General features: G+C 46.2%; 1 protein-coding gene across 1 annotated transcript in view; it reads left to right on the top strand.

Annotated features, from left to right (window-relative positions):
* Positions 1-6725, top strand: part of LOC133159416 (uncharacterized) — a gene marked incomplete at its 3' end in the record, with an annotated part of 42197 nt that extends 35472 nt beyond the window's left edge. Inside the window, exons 2-3 of the mRNA XM_061286380.1 lie at positions 4588-5696; positions 5925-6725. Of these exons, the coding sequence (XP_061142364.1) occupies positions 4588-5696; positions 5925-6725 (1910 nt within the window). The remainder of the gene's footprint in view (positions 1-4587; positions 5697-5924) is intronic.
* Between the last annotated feature and the right edge of the window lie 14978 nt (positions 6726-21703).

Raw genomic sequence — 21703 nt, 5'->3', positions numbered from 1 at the left:
ATACACTCTATCACTGATTTGCTGGGCACGAGTACTGGACTGGAATGCACAAGCACTGTTAGACTGACTGTCAAACATACTTAAGTAGCTTTCCTGAGATGAACTCAACACTGATTACATCCTACAGAGGTGGCATAGAGGTCTGTGAATAGATAAAAGAACAGAACATTCAGAGGAACAGTGGGCCTTCATCTGGGCTTGGTGGGTATGTTGGCAAGCGCCATCTGCACCGCTGCGTCACAGCAAGTGGGTCCTCTGTGTGGAGTTCTCCCAAAGCCTGTGTGGACTGTCTCCAGGTGGTCCAGTTTCCTTCACAAATAAAAACATGCATGCTAATTTCTAGCCAGTCGCGTTTATCAAAGTACTGATACAATGGGAATAGCTCTTTTTCAAAAAGCTAATGTGGATTTTTCAGAAAAATATTACATTTACTAATATTCTCATCCTGTAAGATAAATGTGTGAAGTGATGTTATTCTACACATTATCCATCCATCCATTGTCCGGAACGCTTGTCCTCATTAGGGTTGCAGGTGTGCCAAAGCCTATCCTAGCTGACTACGGCCAGTAGGTAGGGGACACCCTGAACTGGTTGCCAGCCAACTACAAGGCATATACGTATAGACGAACAACCATTCATACTCACACCTACTTGCAATTTGGAGTGCTCAATCGGCCTACCATGCATGCCTTTCGAATGTGGGAGGAAACCGGAGTACCTGGAGGAAACCCATACAGGCACGGGGAGAACATGAAAATTCCACACAGGAAGGCCAGAGCCGGAATCTAACCCACAACCTCTGCAATGAGAGGCGGACGTGCTAACCAGTGTTCCACCAAGTTGCCCACACTTCATTATATTTTACTCCTCGCATTTTTGCGGGGCATGCTACTATGACATTTTTGTCTGTTCCACCTTCAATATATTCTAAAAATTCACGCTTTCCATTCTAACTTCAACGTTTTTAGATCATTCCTGGCTTTTGTATATTATTCTGTCATTCGATATCATTTGACGTCATTCAATACTATTCAAAATAATGCCTCTGATGCGCTTCGAGACTGCTTTGGCACTACTGACTGGGACATGTTTAAGCGGGCGGCCACTTGCAACAATCGGACAGACATAGAGGAGTATACTGACTCTTTTTCCTCTTACATCACGAAGTGCATTGATGATGTGACTCACTCAAAATTCATCGTCACTCGGGCTAACTGGAAGCCATGGCTGACAGGGGCTGTCCTCAGGCTGCTGAGGGCCAGGCACAAAGCCTTCAGAGCGGGGGATGACGCTGGCTTGAGGACAGCGAGGGCCGACCTGTCCCGGGGCATCAAGGACGCGAAAAGGGCGTTCTCTTGCAAGATTACCGCCCACTTCAAGGACAGCAGGGACGCACGGAGCCTTTGGCAGGGCATCCAGACCATCACGGACTACAAGCCCGCGCCGCAGAGCTGTGAGGACGACGTCCGTCTGCTCAACGATCTTAACCGCTTCTTTGCTCGCTTTGACGCTCAGAACAGCACTTGCCCGCTGAAGACCACTCCCCCTCCACACGAGCAGGCCCTGTGCCTCTCTGCCGGCAGCGTGAGGAGGACGCTTGTCGCTATCAACATCCGTGAGGCGGCGGGCCCTGACAACATCCCAGGTCGAGCGCTGAAGGACTGCGCTGGGGAGCTGACGGGTGTCTTCAAGGACATCTTTAACATTTCCCTGCAGCAGGCCATCGTCCCTTCGTGTTTCAAGGCTGCCACCATCGTAGCTGTGCCGAAGAAACCTGCTCCGTCCTGCTTCAATGGCTACCGCCCCGTGGCACTGACGCCCATCATCATGAAGTGCTTTGAGCGGCTTGTCGTGGAGCACATCAGATCCATTCTCTCCCCCACCATAGACCCCTTCCAGTTTGCGTACCGAGCCAAACGGTCCTCTGAGGATGCCATTTGCTCTGCCCTTCACTCGGCCCTCACCCACCTGGAGAGAAGGGACTCGTATGTGAGATTGCTGTTTGTGGACTTCAGTTCTGCCTTCAACACCATTGTTCCACAACGTCTCATCAGCAAACTTGACAAGCTGGGCCTTAGTACCTACCTCTGCAACTGGCTACTGGACTTCCTCTGTCAGAGGCCACAGGTGGTACGTGTTGGCGACAAAATCTCCGCCAGCATCACGTTGAGCACAGGGGCCCCCCAAGGCTGCATGCTCAGTCCGCTGCTCTTCACCCTCCTGACGCATGACTGCACTGCAACCTACAGCGACAACCGCATAGTGGTTTGCTGACGACACGGCTCTGGTGGGTCTCATCACCAAAGGGATGGTGGAGAGAGTTAGCAGCACAAGATTCCTGGGGGTGCACATCAGTGAGGACCTCTCCTGGTCCGCCAACACCGCTTCACTGGCAAAGAAAGCTCAGCGCCGCCTATACTTCCTGCGGAAACTCAGGCGAGCAGGTGCTCCTCCGGCCGTCATGACTACATTCTATCGTGGCACCATTAAGAGCGTCCTCTCCAGTTGTATCGCTGTCTGGGGTGGTAGCTGCACTGAATACAACATGAAGGCCCTGCAGCGCATAGTGAACATGGCTGGTAAGATTATTGGTGCTTCACTCCCCTCCCTGAAGGACATTTACACCTCCCATCTCACCCGCAAGGCGACCACGATTGTGAGTGATGTGAGTCACCCCGCTCACTCTTTGTTTGATCTTCTGCCCTCTGGGAAGAGGTACAGGAGCCTGCGCTTCCGCACCACCAGACTCACCAACAGCTTCATTCTCCAGGCTGTTAGGATCCTGAACTCTCTCCCTCCTTCTGCGTAGCGTCCTGTACTTTTGCGCTGTATTCTGACTGTCTGCTGTATGCACACTTGCTCCATTTTTGCTCCTCTTATTTATTGTTTTATTTGTTTATTTATTATTTATTCCTCACTCTTATTTATTCATTGTTTGTGCCTTCTTGTTTTTGTTTTTTTGTGTTGTTTGCTTGTATGTATATTGTGTACTATGTCTTGTCACCGTGGAATAGTGGGAACGTAATTTCGATTTCTTTGTGTGTCTTGGCATGTGAAGTAATTGTCAATAAAGCAGAATTTGACTTTGACTTTGATTTGTTTATTCAGCTTCTCAGCCTCCACGGGAAATTTCTCCAGAAATTGCACTCTCTAGTTGGCTCGTTGGCTCATTGGTTTCCATTGTACATTGACAAATACACAACTTTATTTATATGTGTGCGTGTGTGTGCGTGCGTGTGTGCATGCGTGTGTGTGTAGTGTGTGTTCCATCAGCACACAGGGCGTGTGATGCGTCAATGCAGTAGTGTTGGAGTAGTAGTGCCTGTAGTTTGTGCATGCTGCATGCTGCCTCTGCTTGCCACTTTTCTGCTTTCAGCTACCGCCACCGGCTAGCCCTCTGTTTCCGGGGGTGAAAAGAGGAGCCGAGTGTATAAGCCTCCTCAGCCGGTACACAGCCGCTCCATTGCCAAGACTTGCAAACGCCTCCTCGTGGCCACACACGGTAACTGGCACCTTACGGTCCCAGGCTAAGTTGTGCAGGATCTCGGAGCAGCAGTGGGCCCCAGAGATGTGGCATGTAGGCCCACCGGTGTGTGGACACGCCCTACTGCCCATCAACCACTGTCCCGGCTGTGGGTAAACAGCTCCAGCTATGGGTAAATAGTGAAGACCTCAACGGTGGACCAGGCGGAGGATGATGGCTGACCTGAGGGGTGGCGTCACAACGGCTGGGAAGGCGGATGAAGGCTGCAGCAGAAAAGGGTCACCAGTCGTCTTGGTCTCCTTGCCACTAGACTCTGACCCCGATCTGTTAAGGACAGTGTGGTGACTGTCTGTGCACCAGTCTCCCCACTTTAAACAAAGTCACGCACAGGAGTCTTTTTCAGGGAATCCACCTTACATCCCGGATTAAAGTCCTGTGGCGACCAGTAAGTGGCAACGGGGGCAGGATTGTGAAGTCTGGAAGCCCCTAGTCACAAGCTGGCACATCAGGCGGTGGATGTTAGATGATCGTTGGGCTCTTGGACCGAGGCAGATAGAGCTCTATGGTAGCTGCATCCACGACTGAGCAGCCCTTTTTAGGATCCACTGCTCACCCCTGAGGGGGAAGGGGCTAGAAAAGGTGCCCTAAACATAGCCTGCCTCAAACCTCCCTACTGGATTACCGCGTTCAGAGGGATCACCAATATGCGGTCGAAAACACAGAAACATGAATTTTGGAGCATGGAATGTGCGCACGGGCGGCTCGGTGGAGCACTTAGGAGGGTGCGGGTTCGATTCCACCTCCGGCCCTCCCTGTGTGGAGTTTGCATGTTCTCCCCGGGCCCGCGTGGGTTTTCTGCGGGCACTCCGGTTTCCTCCCGCATCCCAAAAACATGCTTGGTAGGCCGATTGAACACTCCAAATTGTGCCTAGGTGTGAGTGCGAGTGCAAATGGTTGTTTGTCTCTGTGTGCCCTGCGATTGGCTGGCAACCGGTTCAGGGTGTCCCCCGCCTACTGCCCGATGACGGCTGGGATAGGCTCCAGCAAGCCCGCGACCCCCGTGGGGACTAAGCGGTACAGAAAATGGATGGATGGATGGAATGTGCGCACACTAATGGACAGTGTAACCAGTGATAGGCCGGAGAGGAGAACCGCCATCATTGCCAGGGAACTGAGAAGATGCCGGATTGACATAGCTGCTCTTTCAGAAACCCGGCGGGCAGAGGAAGGTCATCTGAAGGAGGAAAAAGGTGGATACACTTTCTTTTGGAAAGGAAAGGCCACAGATGAGCCTAGGATCCATGGGGTTGGTTTTGCCATCAAGAACCAACTGATCAGTCAGCTCTCTGAACTCCCTGTGGGAATCAGTGAGCGCCTGATGACCCTCCGTCTGGTGCTGGTCAACAACCAGACGGCAACAGTTCTTAGCGCTTATGCACCTACCCTTGTTTCCGATGAGGACAAAAAAGAGGCCTTCTATGCCTGTCTGGATGAGGTATTGTCAAAAATCCTTAAAGAGGACAAGATTATTATATTGGGAGATTTCAATGCCAGAGTGGGCCGGGACCACCGCCTCTGGAAGGGCACCATTGGAAAGGAAGGCATTGGAAACATCAACTCCAACGGGGTTTTGCTTCTTAGCAAATGTGCTCAATACGACCTTACCATCACCAATACCATCTTTCGCCAGAAGAACAAACTCAAGGGTTCATGGAGACACCCTCGCTCTAAACAATGGCATCTTATTGACTATGTCATTGTCAGAGCCAGGGATCAGCGCGACGTGAGCATTACAAAAGCCATGATGGATTCAGAGGCCTGCTGGACAGATCACCGCCTGATACGATCCACGATGTCCATCAGACTCAAGAGGAAGAGGAGACTGCAAAAGAAGCTGAGCCGGCAGAGACTAAACCTTGAGACCCTGAACAACACTGCCGCCCTGCAGCTGTTTCAGGCCTCTCTTGGAGAAAGCCTCAATCAGGAATACCCTGAGGACATTGAAGAACACTGGAGCCTGCTCAAGTCTTCCATCCTCGACACCTGCCGTGCCACTCTCGGGTACAAGGCCAGAAAGCATCAGGACTGGTTTGATGAGAACGACACAGAGATAGAACAGCTCATCTCCAAGAAAAGGGAAACCTTTCGTGTCTGGCAAAATGACATCACCTGCACAGCAAAGAGACAGGCTCACTCCAGAGCCAAGGCTGACGTCCAGAGCCGGGTGAGACAGATTAAAAACTCCTGGTGGACAGAAAGGGCACTAGAAATCCAGAGTTTGGCAGACTCTGGTGACACCAGAGGCTTTTTCAGCGCTACTAAGGCTGTCTACGGCCCAAGCCATCGCGGCCAAAAACCCCTACGCTCTAAAGACGGGCAGGAGCTGTTGAAGGACAATGAGTCTATAAACAACCGGTGGAGAGAGCACTTTCAGGAACTCCTCAACCGTGACAGCACAACTCAGTCAGATTTCCTCAGTCACATCCCTCAGAGTCCCATCAGGGACGACATGGGTGAACCTCCCACTTTAGTAGAGGTCCAAGATGCCATCAGGAGCCTGAAGAACAACAAGGCCTCTGGGCCAGATGGGATCCCAGCTGAGGTCCTAAAGGAAGGTGGACTAGAGCTCCAGCGCCACCTCCATTCCCTTTTTCTGAAAGTCTGGGAAAAAGAAGTACTCCCCTCGAAGCACAGGGATGCTCTGATAGTGACCATTTTCAAGAAAGGGGACAAAGCGGATTGCGGAAACTATAGGGGCATCTCGCTCCTTTCAACAGTTGGCAAAGTACTTGCTCGTGTTCTTGCCAATCGCCTACTGCCACTGTCTGAGGAAATTCTCCCAGAATCGCAGTGCGGTTTTCGCCCATCTAGAGGCACTGCAGACATGATTTTTACAGTACGCCAACCCCAGGAGAAATGCCGTGAGCATAAACAGCCTTTGTTCATGGCTTTCATAGACCTTACAAAAGCCTTTGACACGGTGGATCGCCAGGCCCTATGGAGCATCCTTCTGAGGTATGGTTGCCCGGACAAATACGTCAGAATACTGCGTTTATTACATGACGGAATGACAGCCACAGTGCTCAACAACAGCTCCTTGACTGAGCCTCTCACTGTAGAGACAGGGGTCAAACAGGGATGCATTATTGCACCCACCCTGTTCTCTGTCTTCATTGCCGCCATACTCCACCTCATCAACAAAGAACTACCACACGGAATCCCAATATGGTACAGGACTGATGGCAGGCTCTTCAACCGTAACAGGTTCAAAGCCAAAACCAAGATCAGAACCACCACGGTCGTGGAGCTCCAGTATGCAGACGATAACGCCATTGCAGCACACTCTGCAGAAGACCTTCAGGGCATCCTGAACTCCTTCGCTAAGGCATACAGAGCCCTGGGTCTGACCGTGAACATCAAGAAGACCCAGGTGCTACATCAACCCCCACCCAACCAGCCATCTACTCCGCCCATCATAAATGTGGACAACACTGCACTTGAATATGCTCACCATTCCCCCTACCTCGGCTGCTTTCTCTCCTCCAAAGCGGACATTGACTCTGAGGTCAACCATTGCCTGAGCTGTGCCAGTGGAGCGTATGCCAAACTCCGGAAAAGAGTCTTTGAAGACAGAGACCTCCGGGTTGACACCAAGCTCCTGGTTTACAAAGCTGTGGTTCTCCCCACCTTACTTTACGGGGCAGAGTCATGGACAACCTACAGCAGGCACCTAAGAGCTCTTGAACAACACCACCAGAGAACCTTGAGGAAAATACTCCGGATCAAATGGGAGGACAGACGCACAAACATCAGCGTTCTGGAGGAAGCCAGGATACCGAGCATCACTACCTTAATAATGCAGCACCAACTCCGATGGACAGGACATCTCATCCGCATGGCTGACACCCGCCTCCCCAAACAGATGTTATACTCCCAGCTAGAGAGAGGTCCGTGAGCCCCGGGCGGGCAAAATAAACGTTTTAAGGACAACCTCAAGACCAATCTCAAGAAATTCCAAATAACATCTCGGGACTGGGAGCGCATTGCCTTGAACAGGAACTGCTGGAGGGCAGCGGTTCAAGAAGGTGCAGCACATCACGAAAAGGAACTCCACCGTGTCGCAGAAACCAAACGACAACTCCGAAAGGAAAGACAAAAACAGGCTCCAGCACGACCACAACCCACCACCACTTTCCCCTGCCCACACTGCACAAAAATATGTGGATCCCGGATCGGCCTCTACGCCCACCTGCGGACCCACAATTAGACGACCCTGAGAAGAAGACAGTCATACTCGTCCCGAGTGACCGCCGATGATGATGATGCGTGTGCGCATGAGTGCGGGCGTGCACGTGTATGTTTGGGTGGATTTGGCGAAATAAAAATCAGAAATTTGATTGTAAAACTGAACAATTCTGTTACATTCGTAGTATGTTTTGTCAGCGTGGTTAGGGTAGGCACTTACCTGCATGTCAAAAGTAAAAAAATATATATATGATGATGATAATTAGGTAGAGCCATTAGATGGTGTAGGTGATACATTGGCAGCGCGGAATAGATTCCCACTTATTGGCAGTGTGCATGTGGGTGTAATTGTTTTTGTCTCTGCCTTTTTTGACTGGCTGGTGACCAATCAAGGTCTAGTCTGCCTTTCGCGGATAAGCAGTGTTCAAAATGGATGATTAGGTAGACATAAAAGTCAAATTGTAGTTCTCTCTTCTGTGCCTACTACAGTGTTTTGTTTTTAATCCAGTCATCGCCATGATTTTAGCATTAAAACTGACAAATTTGTGAATTTTTTCATTCAAATACATGAATGGGATGAAAAGTGAGTCAACAAGCAGCTGGCCTCACCTCAGACTCCACAATTACTCACCATAAAACAGAAATAGTTTTTCAAAATAGAACCAACTATTGGTAAAATTACTTAAAACACAATAGGCCAGTGGCTAGCTCCTGTTCTGTCTCTGTTCATGTCTCTTATTTCGTATTTTCAGACATTTGCAATTTGCATTCTGATTTTCTATTTTCAGGTTAAGTCAAAGTCAAAGTCTGCTTTATTGTCAATCCCTTCATATGTCAAGACACACAAAGAAACGGAAATTCCGTTTCCTCTATCCCACGGTGACGAGACATAGTACACGATAGACATACAAGTAGACGACACAAAATAAAAACAAGAAGGCACAAACAAGAAATAATAAATAAATAATGAGTGATGAATAAATAATAAACAAATAACACAATAAATAAGAGGAGCAAAACTGAGCCAGTGTGCATACAGCGGACAGTAAGCATAGCGCAAAGTACAGGACGCTACGCAGAAAGGGGGGGAGAGTTCAGGATCCTAACAGCCTGGAGTATGAAGCTGTTGGTGAGCCTGGTGGTGCGGGAGCGCAGGCTCCTGTACCTCTTCCCAGAGGGCAGAAGCTCAAACAAAAAGTGAGCGGGGTGACTCACATCACTCACAATTGTGGTCGCCTTGCGGGTGAGATGGGAGATGTAGCGGACTGAGCACGCAGCCTTGGGGGGCCCCTGTGCTCAACGTGATGCTGGCGGAGATTTTGTCGCAAACACGTACCACCTGTGGCCTCTGACAGAGGAAGTCCAGTAGCCAGTTGCAGAGGTAGGTACTGAGGCCCAGCTTGTCAAGTTTGCTGATGAGACGTTGTGGCACAATGGTGTTAATGGCAGAACTGAAGTCCACAAACAGCAATCTCACATACGGGTCCCTTCTCTCCAGGTGGGTGAGGGCCGAGTGGAGGGCAGAGCAGATGGCATCCTCAAAGGACCGTTTGGCTCGGTACACAAACTGGAAGGGGTCTATGGTGGGGGAGAGAATGCATCTGATGTGCTCCACGACAAGCCGCTCAAAGCACTTCATGATGATGGGCGTCAGTGCCACGGGGCGGTAGTCATTGAAGCAGGACGGTTTCTTCGGCACAGGTACGATGGTGGCAGCCTTGAAACACGAAGGGACGATGGCCTGCTGCAGGGAAATGTTAAAGATTTCCTTGAAGACACCCGTCAGCTCCCCAGCGCAGTCCTTCAGCGCTCGACCTGGGATGTTGTCAGGGCCCGCCGCCTTACGGGTGTTGATAGCGGAAAGCGTCCTCCTCACGCTGCCGGCAGAGAGGCACAGGGCCTGCTCGTGTGGAGGGGGAGTCTTCAGCGGGCAAGTGCTGTTCCGAGCGTCGAAGCAGCAAAGAAGCGGTCAAGGTCATTGAGCAGACGGACGTCGCCCTCATAGCTCTGCGGCGCGGGCTTGTAGTCCGTGATTGTCTCAATGCCCTGCCAAAGGCTCCGTGCGTCCCTGCTGTCCTTGAAATGGGCGGTAATTTTGCAAGAGAACGCCCTCTTCGCCTCTTTGATGCCCCGGGACAGGTCGGCCCTCGCAGTCCTCAAGCCGGCCTCATCCCCCGCTCTAAAGGCTTTGTCCCTGGCCCTCAGCAGCCTGAAGACAGCCCCTGTCAGCCATGGCTTCCGGTTAGCCCGAGTGACGATGGATTTCGAGTGAGTCATATCATCAATGCACTTCCTGATGTAGGAGGAAACAGAGTCAGTATACTCCTCAATGTCTGTCCGATCGTCGCAAGTGGCAGCCCTCCTAAACATGTCCCAGTCAGTAGAGCCAAAGCAGTCACGAAGCGCATCAGAGGAACCCTCAGGCCACACCCGTACCTGCTTGCGAACTGGTCTGGACGCCCTCACCATTTGTCTGTATGCGGGCAAAATGTGTTTAATATTTGTGAGTTACATGTTGAGTTTTGCCGATCACATAATATCTCATATTAAGGCCAAATTGAGGCAGACAGTATTCTGACTGGCTGTTGTGGTTCATGTCAGTGCTGTTCTCATTCTAAGCAGACAACCTAATAGCTCGCCTCGGTTCTTTGACTCTGTAAAGGCTGATCTGGACTGTATCGTTCGCAAACGAGGGGGAATTCATGCTAAACTTCAGGTCAACTTCACAGCTTTTTTGCCCAAAAATATTCGATTCAAACTGAAGGCAACAATGTTACTCCAGCTTGCACTAACTGTGCAACCTACAACAATCACATATTTTTGACTACCGCTGTCATTTGAATGCTAGAAATGAGATGTAATTATTTCGATTAGTTTCACAATGTCTTCTGAATGCTATTATTAGATTCTTATTTTCAGACAAATGCAAGAAATTGTTTAGATGTAATTGCTTGAATAGTCGTGATTGATGCCACTTACTATTATAGATACACGTTACTATTAGTTAATTTTATCGGCAATTAAAAACATTAATCAAAATGTTGCATGTTTTTTATTATATTACGATAAAAGGAGTATGTCTTATTCAACTGTTTGTACTCTGTGAGTCAAGGACCATAGAAAAATGGCAGTGGGAAATCGGTGAGATGCAATTACACAGTAAGTACTGATTATCTTTTCCGTGCCTTCTCCTCCCAACCCTCTTCCAGCCTTTCCGTAATCCTTCTCAATCCTCTCCTGCAGTCAAAGTAACTCCCCCAATTATCTGATCACCTAAAAGTGGGTTAATTTCCAGGGGATTACAAAGTGCATATTGTCATTTATCTTTAAATTGTTGTTGACAAAAGTTGACAAACATATACACATACGTGTATACACATACATAGAAATATCTATCTCTTGATAGTCATTTTTTATTATGTATGATTACTTAATAAAACAAAAAATGTTAAATCAGTTAGTTATAATCTATCTATCTATCTATCTATCTATCTATCTATCTATCTATCTATCTATCTATCTATCTATCTATCTATCTATCTATCTATCTATCTATCTATCTATCTATCTATCTATCTATCTATCTATCTATCTATCTATCTATCTATCTATCTATCTATCTATCTATCTATCTATCTATCTATCTATCTATCTATCTATCTATCTATCTATCTATCTATCTATCTATCTATCTATCTATCTATCTATCTATCTATCTATCTATCTATCTATCTATCTATCTATCTATCTATCTATCTATCTATCTATCTATCTATCTATCTATCTATCTATCTATCTATCTATCTATCTATCCACAGAGATATAAACATGTATGGATTCACATACAAAAGAGAGTAAGTCAGAGCTTATGGGTACAATTTTCAAATGTTTAACTGTCACAATCAAGGGGCTATGAACAGGTGTGTACTGAAAAAAATAATAGATAGAATATGGTTAGGGGAAAGGCAATTGCTTTAAGGTCTTATTGGTCTAACATGAACTATTCACTGGCTTGGTTGAGGCACTTTTTAAATTTCGTTGTACGTGACAATGACAAATAAATATCTATTCTATTCTATTCTATTCTATTCTATTCTATTCTATTCTATTCTATTCTATTCTATTCTATTCTATTCTATTCCATTCTATTCCATTCCATTCCATTCCATTCCATTCCATTCCATTCCATTCCATTCCATTCCATTCCATTCCATTCCATTCCATTCTATTCTATTCTATTCTATTCTATTCTATTCTATTCTATTCAAACAAGGATTCTGTGCAGATATATGGTGTGAATGTGAAGATTAGAGTGACATTTAACCCTTTCTTATGTGCTATTTCCCAAATCATATGGTCTATTTGAAAACAAAGTGCTTTATGAGACTGCATTAACAGGAGCATCCTTAATCGGTTATCTTCCCAACAAACAACTTTGGATATGCTCCTTGTATGTAGGGCTAGAACCATCGGACAAAATGTTCAATAAATTGGCTGGGGTGGGGTGTTGTGATGACATGGGTAACCACTGTGACCTTTAGGCCCATGTCCCTTGAATAAGTGTTGCCCTCCCCAGTGGTAACAGAATGGTCAAACATTATGTCAAGGGTAATTAAGGTCCAAATGCTCCTGACCCTGATATAATCCCCTTTGAAAGGATCTCCAACTGTTTGCTGTGATTAACAAGGACTGCGACACTGGGAGGATCTGCCTCTGGTGAGAAGGCTTTATTGGTCCCTTTTTTATCACCATATAAAGTGGCCTCCAAGAGCTTCATGAAATGTCCACAAGTCCCATAGACCACAAGTCGGTGCTTTGAGCTGTCATTGAACATTACTGACCAAATGGCTGGCTTGTTACAGACTTCGTTGGCTATAAAGGGCTCCCTTACCTCTAAGCATATCTAAAGATGCCGGTAAGCAATCTACTCAGTGTTTGAATCTCAACATTCTAAAGGGTTGCTCCATGACCATAAATCCTTACCAGGTACACATTCATCGAAAACTCTGGCGTGACGCATTTTGCCCAGGTTGGTGTCTTTTCAGAGCTTTAATGACTTTTTAAAAAACTTTTCATAAGCACAAATATGAATACAAAGCAGTCAAGGACCGATTTTTTAATTTGTTATACTTGGCGTAATATAGGCACAACACTGATGGTATCAAACAAAAAATAGTAAGCCTGCAACATAGCATCCTATTGTTTCAACCATGTGACCCACGATGCTGCACGCAATACCCCACTTCCAATACAAATGAACCCCACACCCCACATTGCGCCGAATGATATACAAACACTAACCGCACGCACAAACTATCTGTCCAGTGGCACTGAAATGAGCTGTCGTTCCCATGTTCATCAACAGTCACAATAAAGCACTGCAGGTCATGTGATTTGCTTCAGGGGTCATCTTTTAAGCCTGGAGTTTTGTTATGAATTGTACACAAAAAGGTTTGTGTTCAGAGAAGTGAGACAAGTGGAGGACGATCAGATCCCCCACACGCACGCATATAGAGTTCTCAGTCTGTTCCCGCGCCAGCCCTTTCCCCAGAACCAAACCCCAAATCCCCACCCTTTCCCTCCCTCGTTGCAACACAAACACCACCCATCTCCCCAAAAGGACACCATCACCCCATCATCCATCCTTTATCTCTTGGGGTAGCCCAAGTCATGCAGAACTCACGAAAGGAACATGCTGTGTGCAAGCTCATCGGATTAGGATACAGGATAGTGGTTGAGTGCCTCAGAGAGCTGGCGTCTCTCCTTTAAAGTCGATACTTGCAAATTTACAAAACAGTAAGAAAACTAATCTAAAAATCAAAACACCAAAAGCATCATCATGTCAAAGAAATCATCAAGGAAAAGATCTGAACCCCGGGGATGTTACCAAGTTAGGCTTCCCAGCTCTTGTTTTGTATAACAAGCAAAGAACCTCCAGCCTGCCTTGAGCTATTTGTCCTCTATTTAATATGGGTGCAGTCCAAAACAGGAAGAAACAAACAGTAGACCATGTCTAAATTCACTATCTGAAGAAATGAAAAGCTAATTCATTAGGAACAGTCCTAGTCACAATGCTAAATTCTTTTATAAGTGAGTCAATGGAGAAAACCAGATAAAAGTATACAAATGCAAAATGCGCAACAAATAGATTCAAAGTGATCAAAGTGGATTTGAGAGTATGAAATGACATAAAATCAGATTTAGGGATGTTTTGTGAGGTGTGGTCACCAGTTAGATTTTGTTAATAAATTGGAATTAAATATTATTAATACTTACACCATTTATTAGTATTGACCAATTGGAATAAATCTAAATCTTATAAATCACCCCATCAATGTTGTATTTCTAAATGATGTTTCCACAGGACCCTTTGATGTTTCATTTATTATAGTTCTTAAATATAATCGAAGGTGGCATGTCTGTTTACAAAATCTGTTCGCCCAGAAAAAAAAGACCAATAACAATGTTCTTAATCCACCCCCCACCCCCCTAAAAAAGAAACGGAAAGACTCGTGCAATTTCTCCCATTTAAAATGATGAGCAAGCTCTGTAATTTTCACTATAGGTACAATGAAATCGCAAGAGATAGAATGTGGTGGAAAATCCTGAAAATTACGTTTTAGGCCATTTTAAAGATTTTTTTTGTAAATGGTGGGAAATCAGTATTTGATCAATAACAGAAGTTCAATTCGATCTTTTTTATTATGAATTCTTCTGTCACTGAGTGGTCAAACATTTCTTGAAGGTCTTCACCAGATTTGCACACATTGTATTTGGTAATTTGGCCCATTCCATCATGCAGATCTCTTCGAGAGCATTCAAGTTTATTTGTCAAGTTTATTTGTATAGCCCCAAATCACAAGCAGTCTCAAAGGGCTTCACATAGACAGAAATTGACAATTATTCTCAAAGCATCCCCTGATCTTAAGCTCCCAAAAGGGCAAGGTAAAACTTAAAAACCCCTAGCAGGGGAAAATGAGAAACCTTGAGAAGGGACCACAGATGGAAGGATCCCCCTTTCAGGATCACCAGGTTGAAATGGATGCAGAGAGGGCACAAATGATACAACATGAAAATCATTGATGTTTTGGGGCTGTTGCTGGGCAACACAGGCTTTCAATTTCCTCCACAGATTTTCTCTGGGGTTGAAGTCTGGAGACTGTTTAGGCCACTCCAGATTTTGGCTCAAAATCTCATGTTACATGGGCCCAATTCATCCTTTCCTTAACACAGACCAGTCATCCTGTCTCCCTTGCAGACAAACAGCCACTTACACAATGTTTTCACACCCATGCTTTACAGTAGGTATGGTGTCATTAGGATACAACTCAGAATTCTCCTTCCTCCAAACACAATGTTCTATTTTGGTTTCATCTGACCACATGATATTCTACCAATCCTTTTCTGGATCATCCATATGCTCTCTAGAAAACTTCAGATGGGCCTGGAGACATCAGGCAGTGCAGGATTTGATTTCCTGTTGGTGTTCTTCATGGTAAACTTTGTTACTTGGATCCCAGGTCTCTGCAGGTCATTCCAGTGTAGTTCTGGGATATTTGCTCACTGTTCTCATGGTAATTTTGGTCCCACAGGAATGTTATCTTGCATGGAGCCCTAGACCTGATATTGTTATTGACCAAATAATTATTTTCCACCATAGAAATCCTGAAATGGTATTTCCAGATGTTTTTTTCACATCCTATCTCGCTTACATTTGAAGTGCACCTATGATGAAAATTACAGACCTCTGTCCTACTTTTAAGTGGGAGAAATTGGTGGCTGACTAAAAAAAAACAAGTACAGTGGAGCCTCGGTTTTCGAACGTCCTGGTTCTCGAACAAATTGGTATTCAAGATTTTTTGCTTCGGATGTCCCTAACCCTAACCTCGCGAGATGAGCTGAGAGGACCCGCATGCCAACTGACTCCGTTCGTTATTACGTTTTTGTTACTCTGAGGGTTGCATCAACTCTAATTATGCCTCCAAAGGGAGCAAGTGGGAGCAGTAAAGCCATCCTAAACCACAAAGACGCTGCTAAAGCAATGCGACACTGAGCGCCCGGCGCGCTGTGGTTGCGCGATCGGACCAAATTAAGCTCCCTGCGCATTGAGGTCCATTTAAATTTTGCAAAGTACATTAGGACTTTAAAAATATTTTCGAAATTTTTGCGACCGCTCTGTTACAATAATGTGACCAGCGCGGTGGAGTTGCGCGGTCGGCGGCGCGCAATGGTTGCGCGTTCAGCGGTGCGCTGCAGTTGCGCGATTGGGCAAAATTAAGCTCCCTGCGCACTGATGTCCACTTAAAATTTGAAAAGTACAGCAGGACTTTTAAAATATTTTCTAAATTTCAGCGACGGCTCTGTCACAATAATGGGACCAGCGCGGTGCAGTTGCGCGGTCGGCGACAAGCCACGGTTGCGCGTTCGGCGGTGCGCTGCAGTTGCGCGATTGGACAAGAATACGCAAATGAAAAAATGCTTAAAAAAGGCGTTTTATTTTTGGCTTGGAACGGATCCATTTTTTTCCCATTATTTGTAATGGGAATTTATGATTCGGAAGTCCGGGGTCTTCCTTGTCGTATTTTACGCTTCGTAATGCGCAACACATTTTCAATGGGAAACAGGTCTGGACTACAAGTGGGCCAGGGGAGAACCTGGACTCTTTTACTTCAAAGCCATGCTGTTGTAACACGTGCAGAATGTGGCTTGGCATTATCTTGCTGAAATAAGCAGCAGCGTCCATGAAAGAGACGTCGCTTGGACGGCAGCATATGTTGCTCCAAAATCTGTATGTACTTTTCAGCATTTATGTTGCCTTCACAGAAATGTAAGTCACCTATGCCATGGGAACTAATGCACCCCCATACCATCACAGATGTTGGCTTTCGAACTTTGCGTTGATAACAGTCCGGATGGTCCGCTTCCTCTTTGGTCCGGAGGACACAACGCCCAGTGTTTCCAAAAACAATTTGAAAAGTGGACTCATCAGACCACAAAACACTTTTCCATTGTGCATCAGTCATTTTACATGAGCTCGGGCCCAGAGAACTCGGCGGCGTTTCTGGATGTTGTTCATTAACGGCTTTTGAAGTGCAACCGACGTCAGTGGCGCACACGCAAAATTGTTTACATAAAGGACGATCGATGGATTTAATGATTTGGAGTGACACAGATGGTTTGATAAAGGTGTTATTTATGTTATAGTTATTTAAATAACTCTGAATGTTACGTCAGGCCCGTTTCGTTTGTGTTTATGTCAGGTTAGCATACCTATCGTTTAGCCTGTTGTTGCTCATTTATGTCTGTTCGTGGTGTTGGATTTTGTAAAACAAATTTCCCCCAAAATGCGACTTATACTCTGGTGCGACTTATACATGTTTGTTTTATTGTGCATTTTATGGCTGATGCGACAAATATTTCGGAGTGACTTTTATGAAAAATGCGGTAATAATAATTTTAATAATAAAAAAAACAACAAAATAACAAAAAACATACCCTAAATGAAAAAATATGTTCAATTACCGTATTTATTCTAATTATCGCCCATATTCTAATAATCGCCCAGTGTGTGTTAGCGATGACATAAATAAAAAACATTGATACCTCTAATTATCGCCCATGCTGCTGAAGGAATGGGGTCAAAATACAAAAAGTCCTGCTTAGCTACAAAAACAGATATGCTCAAACCTCATTGAATAAAGTATATGAGCAGACAAGTATATTCACATATTAAAGCGATAAAAGAACTATTTTAGGCATATAATTATACCTACACACCAAATCAATAAAGCAGACATAACTAGACATTTTTGATAGGTGGTAATGACAAAGGTTTTTATTAACTTTATGATCTGATATATATTTCTGAGCACTTTGAAATAACAAACGTTTTTTGATATATTGCCTGAATAGCTTAATGACCCTTAAGGAACTGTTTAATGCATGCCTGATGATTTTCTAAATCACGGACACTGCCAAAGTCGTCTAGAAATGTTCAGTACTTGATTGTATCTTATGTTTTGACTAATGCTAGACGCGAGTTTTCGATTACTACTGAACGTTCTGGACAGAGGGAAATATTTTGCCTAACAAAGACAAGATGTGGTTGGAAGCAGGGCTGTGGACTCGGTCGGATTTTTGCACCGAGTCCGAGTCCGGCCTTTTGACCAGGAGTCCGAGTCCGGCTGTCCATTTTTTCTGTTAATTCATGTGACTGCTTAGTCTTTATTCAAGGCTAATTTGGATCAAAATCTAAATAATTACAACAGTTTTGTGATGGCTTTGTCTTTATTAAACATAGAAACGAATACAATAAACAGATACTTTCAAGTTTTAATCATTAATTACACCATAATAGCTCAGACATTTATCTAAACAAATAATTAGTGACGACCCCACAACTATCGAAACACATCAATGATATAAGCTGGGTGACATAATCGTCCTTGACATTGGTACATAATGTAAACATTAGCCTAAGTGCAACTCAACGTCGCCGCATTGATCGTAACTTACGCTCCGTTTCTCCCACAAATCTAGAGGCAAAACATTGTTCTCTCGGTGCTCCCCCCGTGAGATCTTGTTCCCCCTGCCGCGGTACCGCGCACGCCTTATTTGGAAAGCAAAAAACTAATGTCGTACGGCGTCAGCTCTATATTGTTTTCAATAAAAACATGAAGAACTCACGTTTGAGTCAGTCAATTTTAGTTTTTATAAAGGATTATTCTCATTTGATGTCTTTAAATTCATTCGCGTTCTGCCATTGAAACGGGGTGCATTCAAAGATCAAAAACTTGCCCCTCGTCGTGACTCGGAGCCGCAACAAATGTTTGATTTGTGTAGGGTACATTGTGACAGCAAACGAGCAGGTGATCGAGCAAGCGTCTGATACGAGAGCATTGCGTTCGTATGGAGCGTGTTTGAAGTGAACAGCAGAGACACAAGGCAAAGTGTTGTGAAATAAAATATTACCTGTAATACGCATTTTGTTATTTGCTGATTGTATTAAACTATCACATTCATTGTCAGTCAAGAAGAGGACTATTCGAAGACACCAATATTGTTTTGATCAGAGAAGACAGACCCAACACAGCAGACGGTAGCAACGTGCCAATTGCTGCTTGTTAGGACGCTGTTTCTACCCTGGTCTCTACCCCTCCCCTACACCCTCATTAGCCAAAATGTCATTATCCAAACGGAGAAAAGTAGATACGGAGTGTAGAATTTTCAATGAAAAATGGACTACGTCCTATTTATTTATAGATAAGCACGGAAAACCTTAGTGCTTGGTGTGTTTGCAACAAGTTTTGGTATTGAAGGAACTTAATATTCGACGCCACTACGAGACTCTTCACAGCGAAAATTATGACGGCTTGAGATAAGATCAACGAATTGCAGGCGGGTCTGAGGAAAGAGCAGTCAACTTTCATCCAGACCCGACAAGTCAGTGAAGCAGCAGTAAAAGCCAGCTACCTGATTGCCAGCGAAATAGCATTAGCATCAAAGCCGTATTCCAATGGTGACTTTGTTACCCGATGCATGATGAAGGCGGCTGAACTTGTATGTCCCGAGAAGCGACAAGCTTTTGCTGATATTAGCCTAACAAGGAATACTATAGCAGAGAGGATTTCGGACCTATCAGCAGATTTAGACAGCCAATTGATAAAGAGAGTCAAGTCATTTATTGCATTTTCCGTAGCAATTGACGAGAGCACCAACATCACAGGCATGGCCTTATTTATTCATGGAGTTGATGAGACATTGACTGTTACTGAAGAGTTTCTTGAGTTGGTGCCAATGATAGACACCACAACAGCCGAAGACATGCAGATTTGAAGGGCAGATTTGCCTCCGTAGGTCTGGACAAACTTTATCAGTATCTACTATCAGGGTACCCCAAATTAACAGCCCTGGGTGCTGACATTTTGTGCATGTTTGGGACAACCGACCTTTGTGAACAAATTTTCTCAGTGATGAATATCAATTAAACCAAACTGCGTTCAAGGCTCACAAACAAGCACATACGTAAATGACATTCTGAAAGTGACAGCTCGCCAGGACATGGCACCTGGTATTGATGCACTTGTACAGGCCAAAAGTAACAAAAACAAGTCCAGACTAACAATAAATAATAAGAGTAATAATAAATAAACAGATAACACAACAAATAAGAGCCAGTGTGCATACAGACAGTAAAAGTACAGGACGCTACGCAGAACGGGGAAGCAAGTTCAGGATCCTAACAGCCTGGAGTATGAAGCTGTTTGAGAGTCTGGTGGTGCGGGAGCGCAGGCTTCTGTACCTCTTCCCAGAGGGCAGAAGCTCGAACAAAGAGTGAGCGGGGTGACTCACATCACTCACAATCGTGGTCGCCTTGCGGGTGAGATGGGAGGTGTAAATGTCCTTCAAGGAGGGGAGCGAAGCACCAATAATTTTACCAGCCGTGTTCACTATGCGCTGCAGGGCCTTCAAGTTGTAGTCAGTGCAGCCGCCACCCCAAACAGCAATACAGTTGGAGAGGACGCTCTCAATGGTGCCGCGGTAAAATGCAGTCATGACGACCGGAGGAGCGCTCGCTCGCCTGAGTTTCCGCAGGAAGTACAGGCGGCGCTGGGCTTTCTTTGCAAGTGAAGCGGTGTTGGTGGACCAGGAGAGATCCTCACTGATGTACAACCCCAGGAACTTGACGCTGCTCACTCTCTCCACCACAGCACCGTCGATGGTCAGCGGCAGGTGTTGGGTGTGACCCTTCCGGAAGTCCACAACAATCTCCTTGGTCTTGTCGACGTTCAGCAGGAGGTTGTTGTCCCTACACCAAAGGTCAACCTCCAGCCTGTATTGAGTCTCGTCTCCCTTGGTGATGAGACCCACCAGAGTCGTGTCGTCAGCAAACTTCTCTATACGGTTGTCGCTGTAGGTTGCAGTGCAGTCATGCGTCAGGAGGGTGAAGAGCAGCGGACTGAGCACGCAGCCTTGGGGGGCCCCCGTGCTCAGCGTGATGCTGGCGGAGATTTTGTCGCCAACACGTACTACCTGTGGCCTCTGACAGAGGAAGTCCAGTAGCCAGTTGCAGAGGTAGGTACTGAGGCCCAGCGTGTCAAGTTTGCTGATGAGGCGTTGTGGCACAATGGTGTTGAAGGCAGAACTGAAGTCCACAAACAGCAATCTCACATACGAGTCCCTTCTCTCCAGGTGGGTGAGGGCCGAGTGGAGGGCAGAGCAGATGGCATCCTCAGAGGACCGTTTGGCTCGGTACGCAAACTGGTGGGAGGGAGAACGGATCGGATGTGCTCCATGACAAGCCGCTCAAAGCACTTCATGATGATGGGCGTAAGTGCCACGGGGCGGTAGTCATTGAAGCAGGACGGAGCGGGTTTCTTCGGCACAGGTACGATGGTGGCAGCTTTGAAACACGACGGGACGATGGCCTGCTGCAGGGAAGTGTTAAAGATGTCTGTGAAGACATCCGTCAGCTCACCAGCGCAGTCCTTCAGCGCTCGACCCGGGATGTTGTCAGGGCACGCCGCCTTACGAATGTTGATAGCGGCAAGCGCCCTCCTCACGCTGTCGGCGGAGAGGCACAGGGGCAGCTCGTGTGAAGGGGGAGTGGCCTTCAGCGGGCAAGTGCTGTTCTGAGCGTCAAAGTGAGCAAAGAAGCGGTTGAGGTCATTGAGCAGACGGACGTCGCCTTCACAGCTCTGCGGCGCGGGCTTGTAATCCGTGATGGTCTGAATGCCCTGCCAAAGGCTCCGTGCGTCCCTGCTGTCCTTGAAGTGGGCGGTAATTTTGCACGAGAACACCCTCTTTGCATCTTTGATGCCCCGGGACAGGTCAGCCCTCGCAGTCCTCAAGCCAGCCTCATCCCCCGCTCTAAAGGCTTTGTCCCTGGCCCTCAGCAGCCTGAAGACAGCACCTGTCAGCCATGGCTTCCGGTTAGCCCGAGTGACGATGGATTTTGAGAGAGTCACATCATCA

Source organism: Syngnathus typhle, linkage group LG9 (assembly GCF_033458585.1).
Source record: "Syngnathus typhle isolate RoL2023-S1 ecotype Sweden linkage group LG9, RoL_Styp_1.0, whole genome shotgun sequence".
Taxonomy (NCBI): Eukaryota; Metazoa; Chordata; class Actinopteri; order Syngnathiformes; family Syngnathidae; genus Syngnathus; species Syngnathus typhle.
Note: the sequence above shows the minus strand (reverse complement) of the source record. Positions and strands in the feature narration are given on the sequence as shown.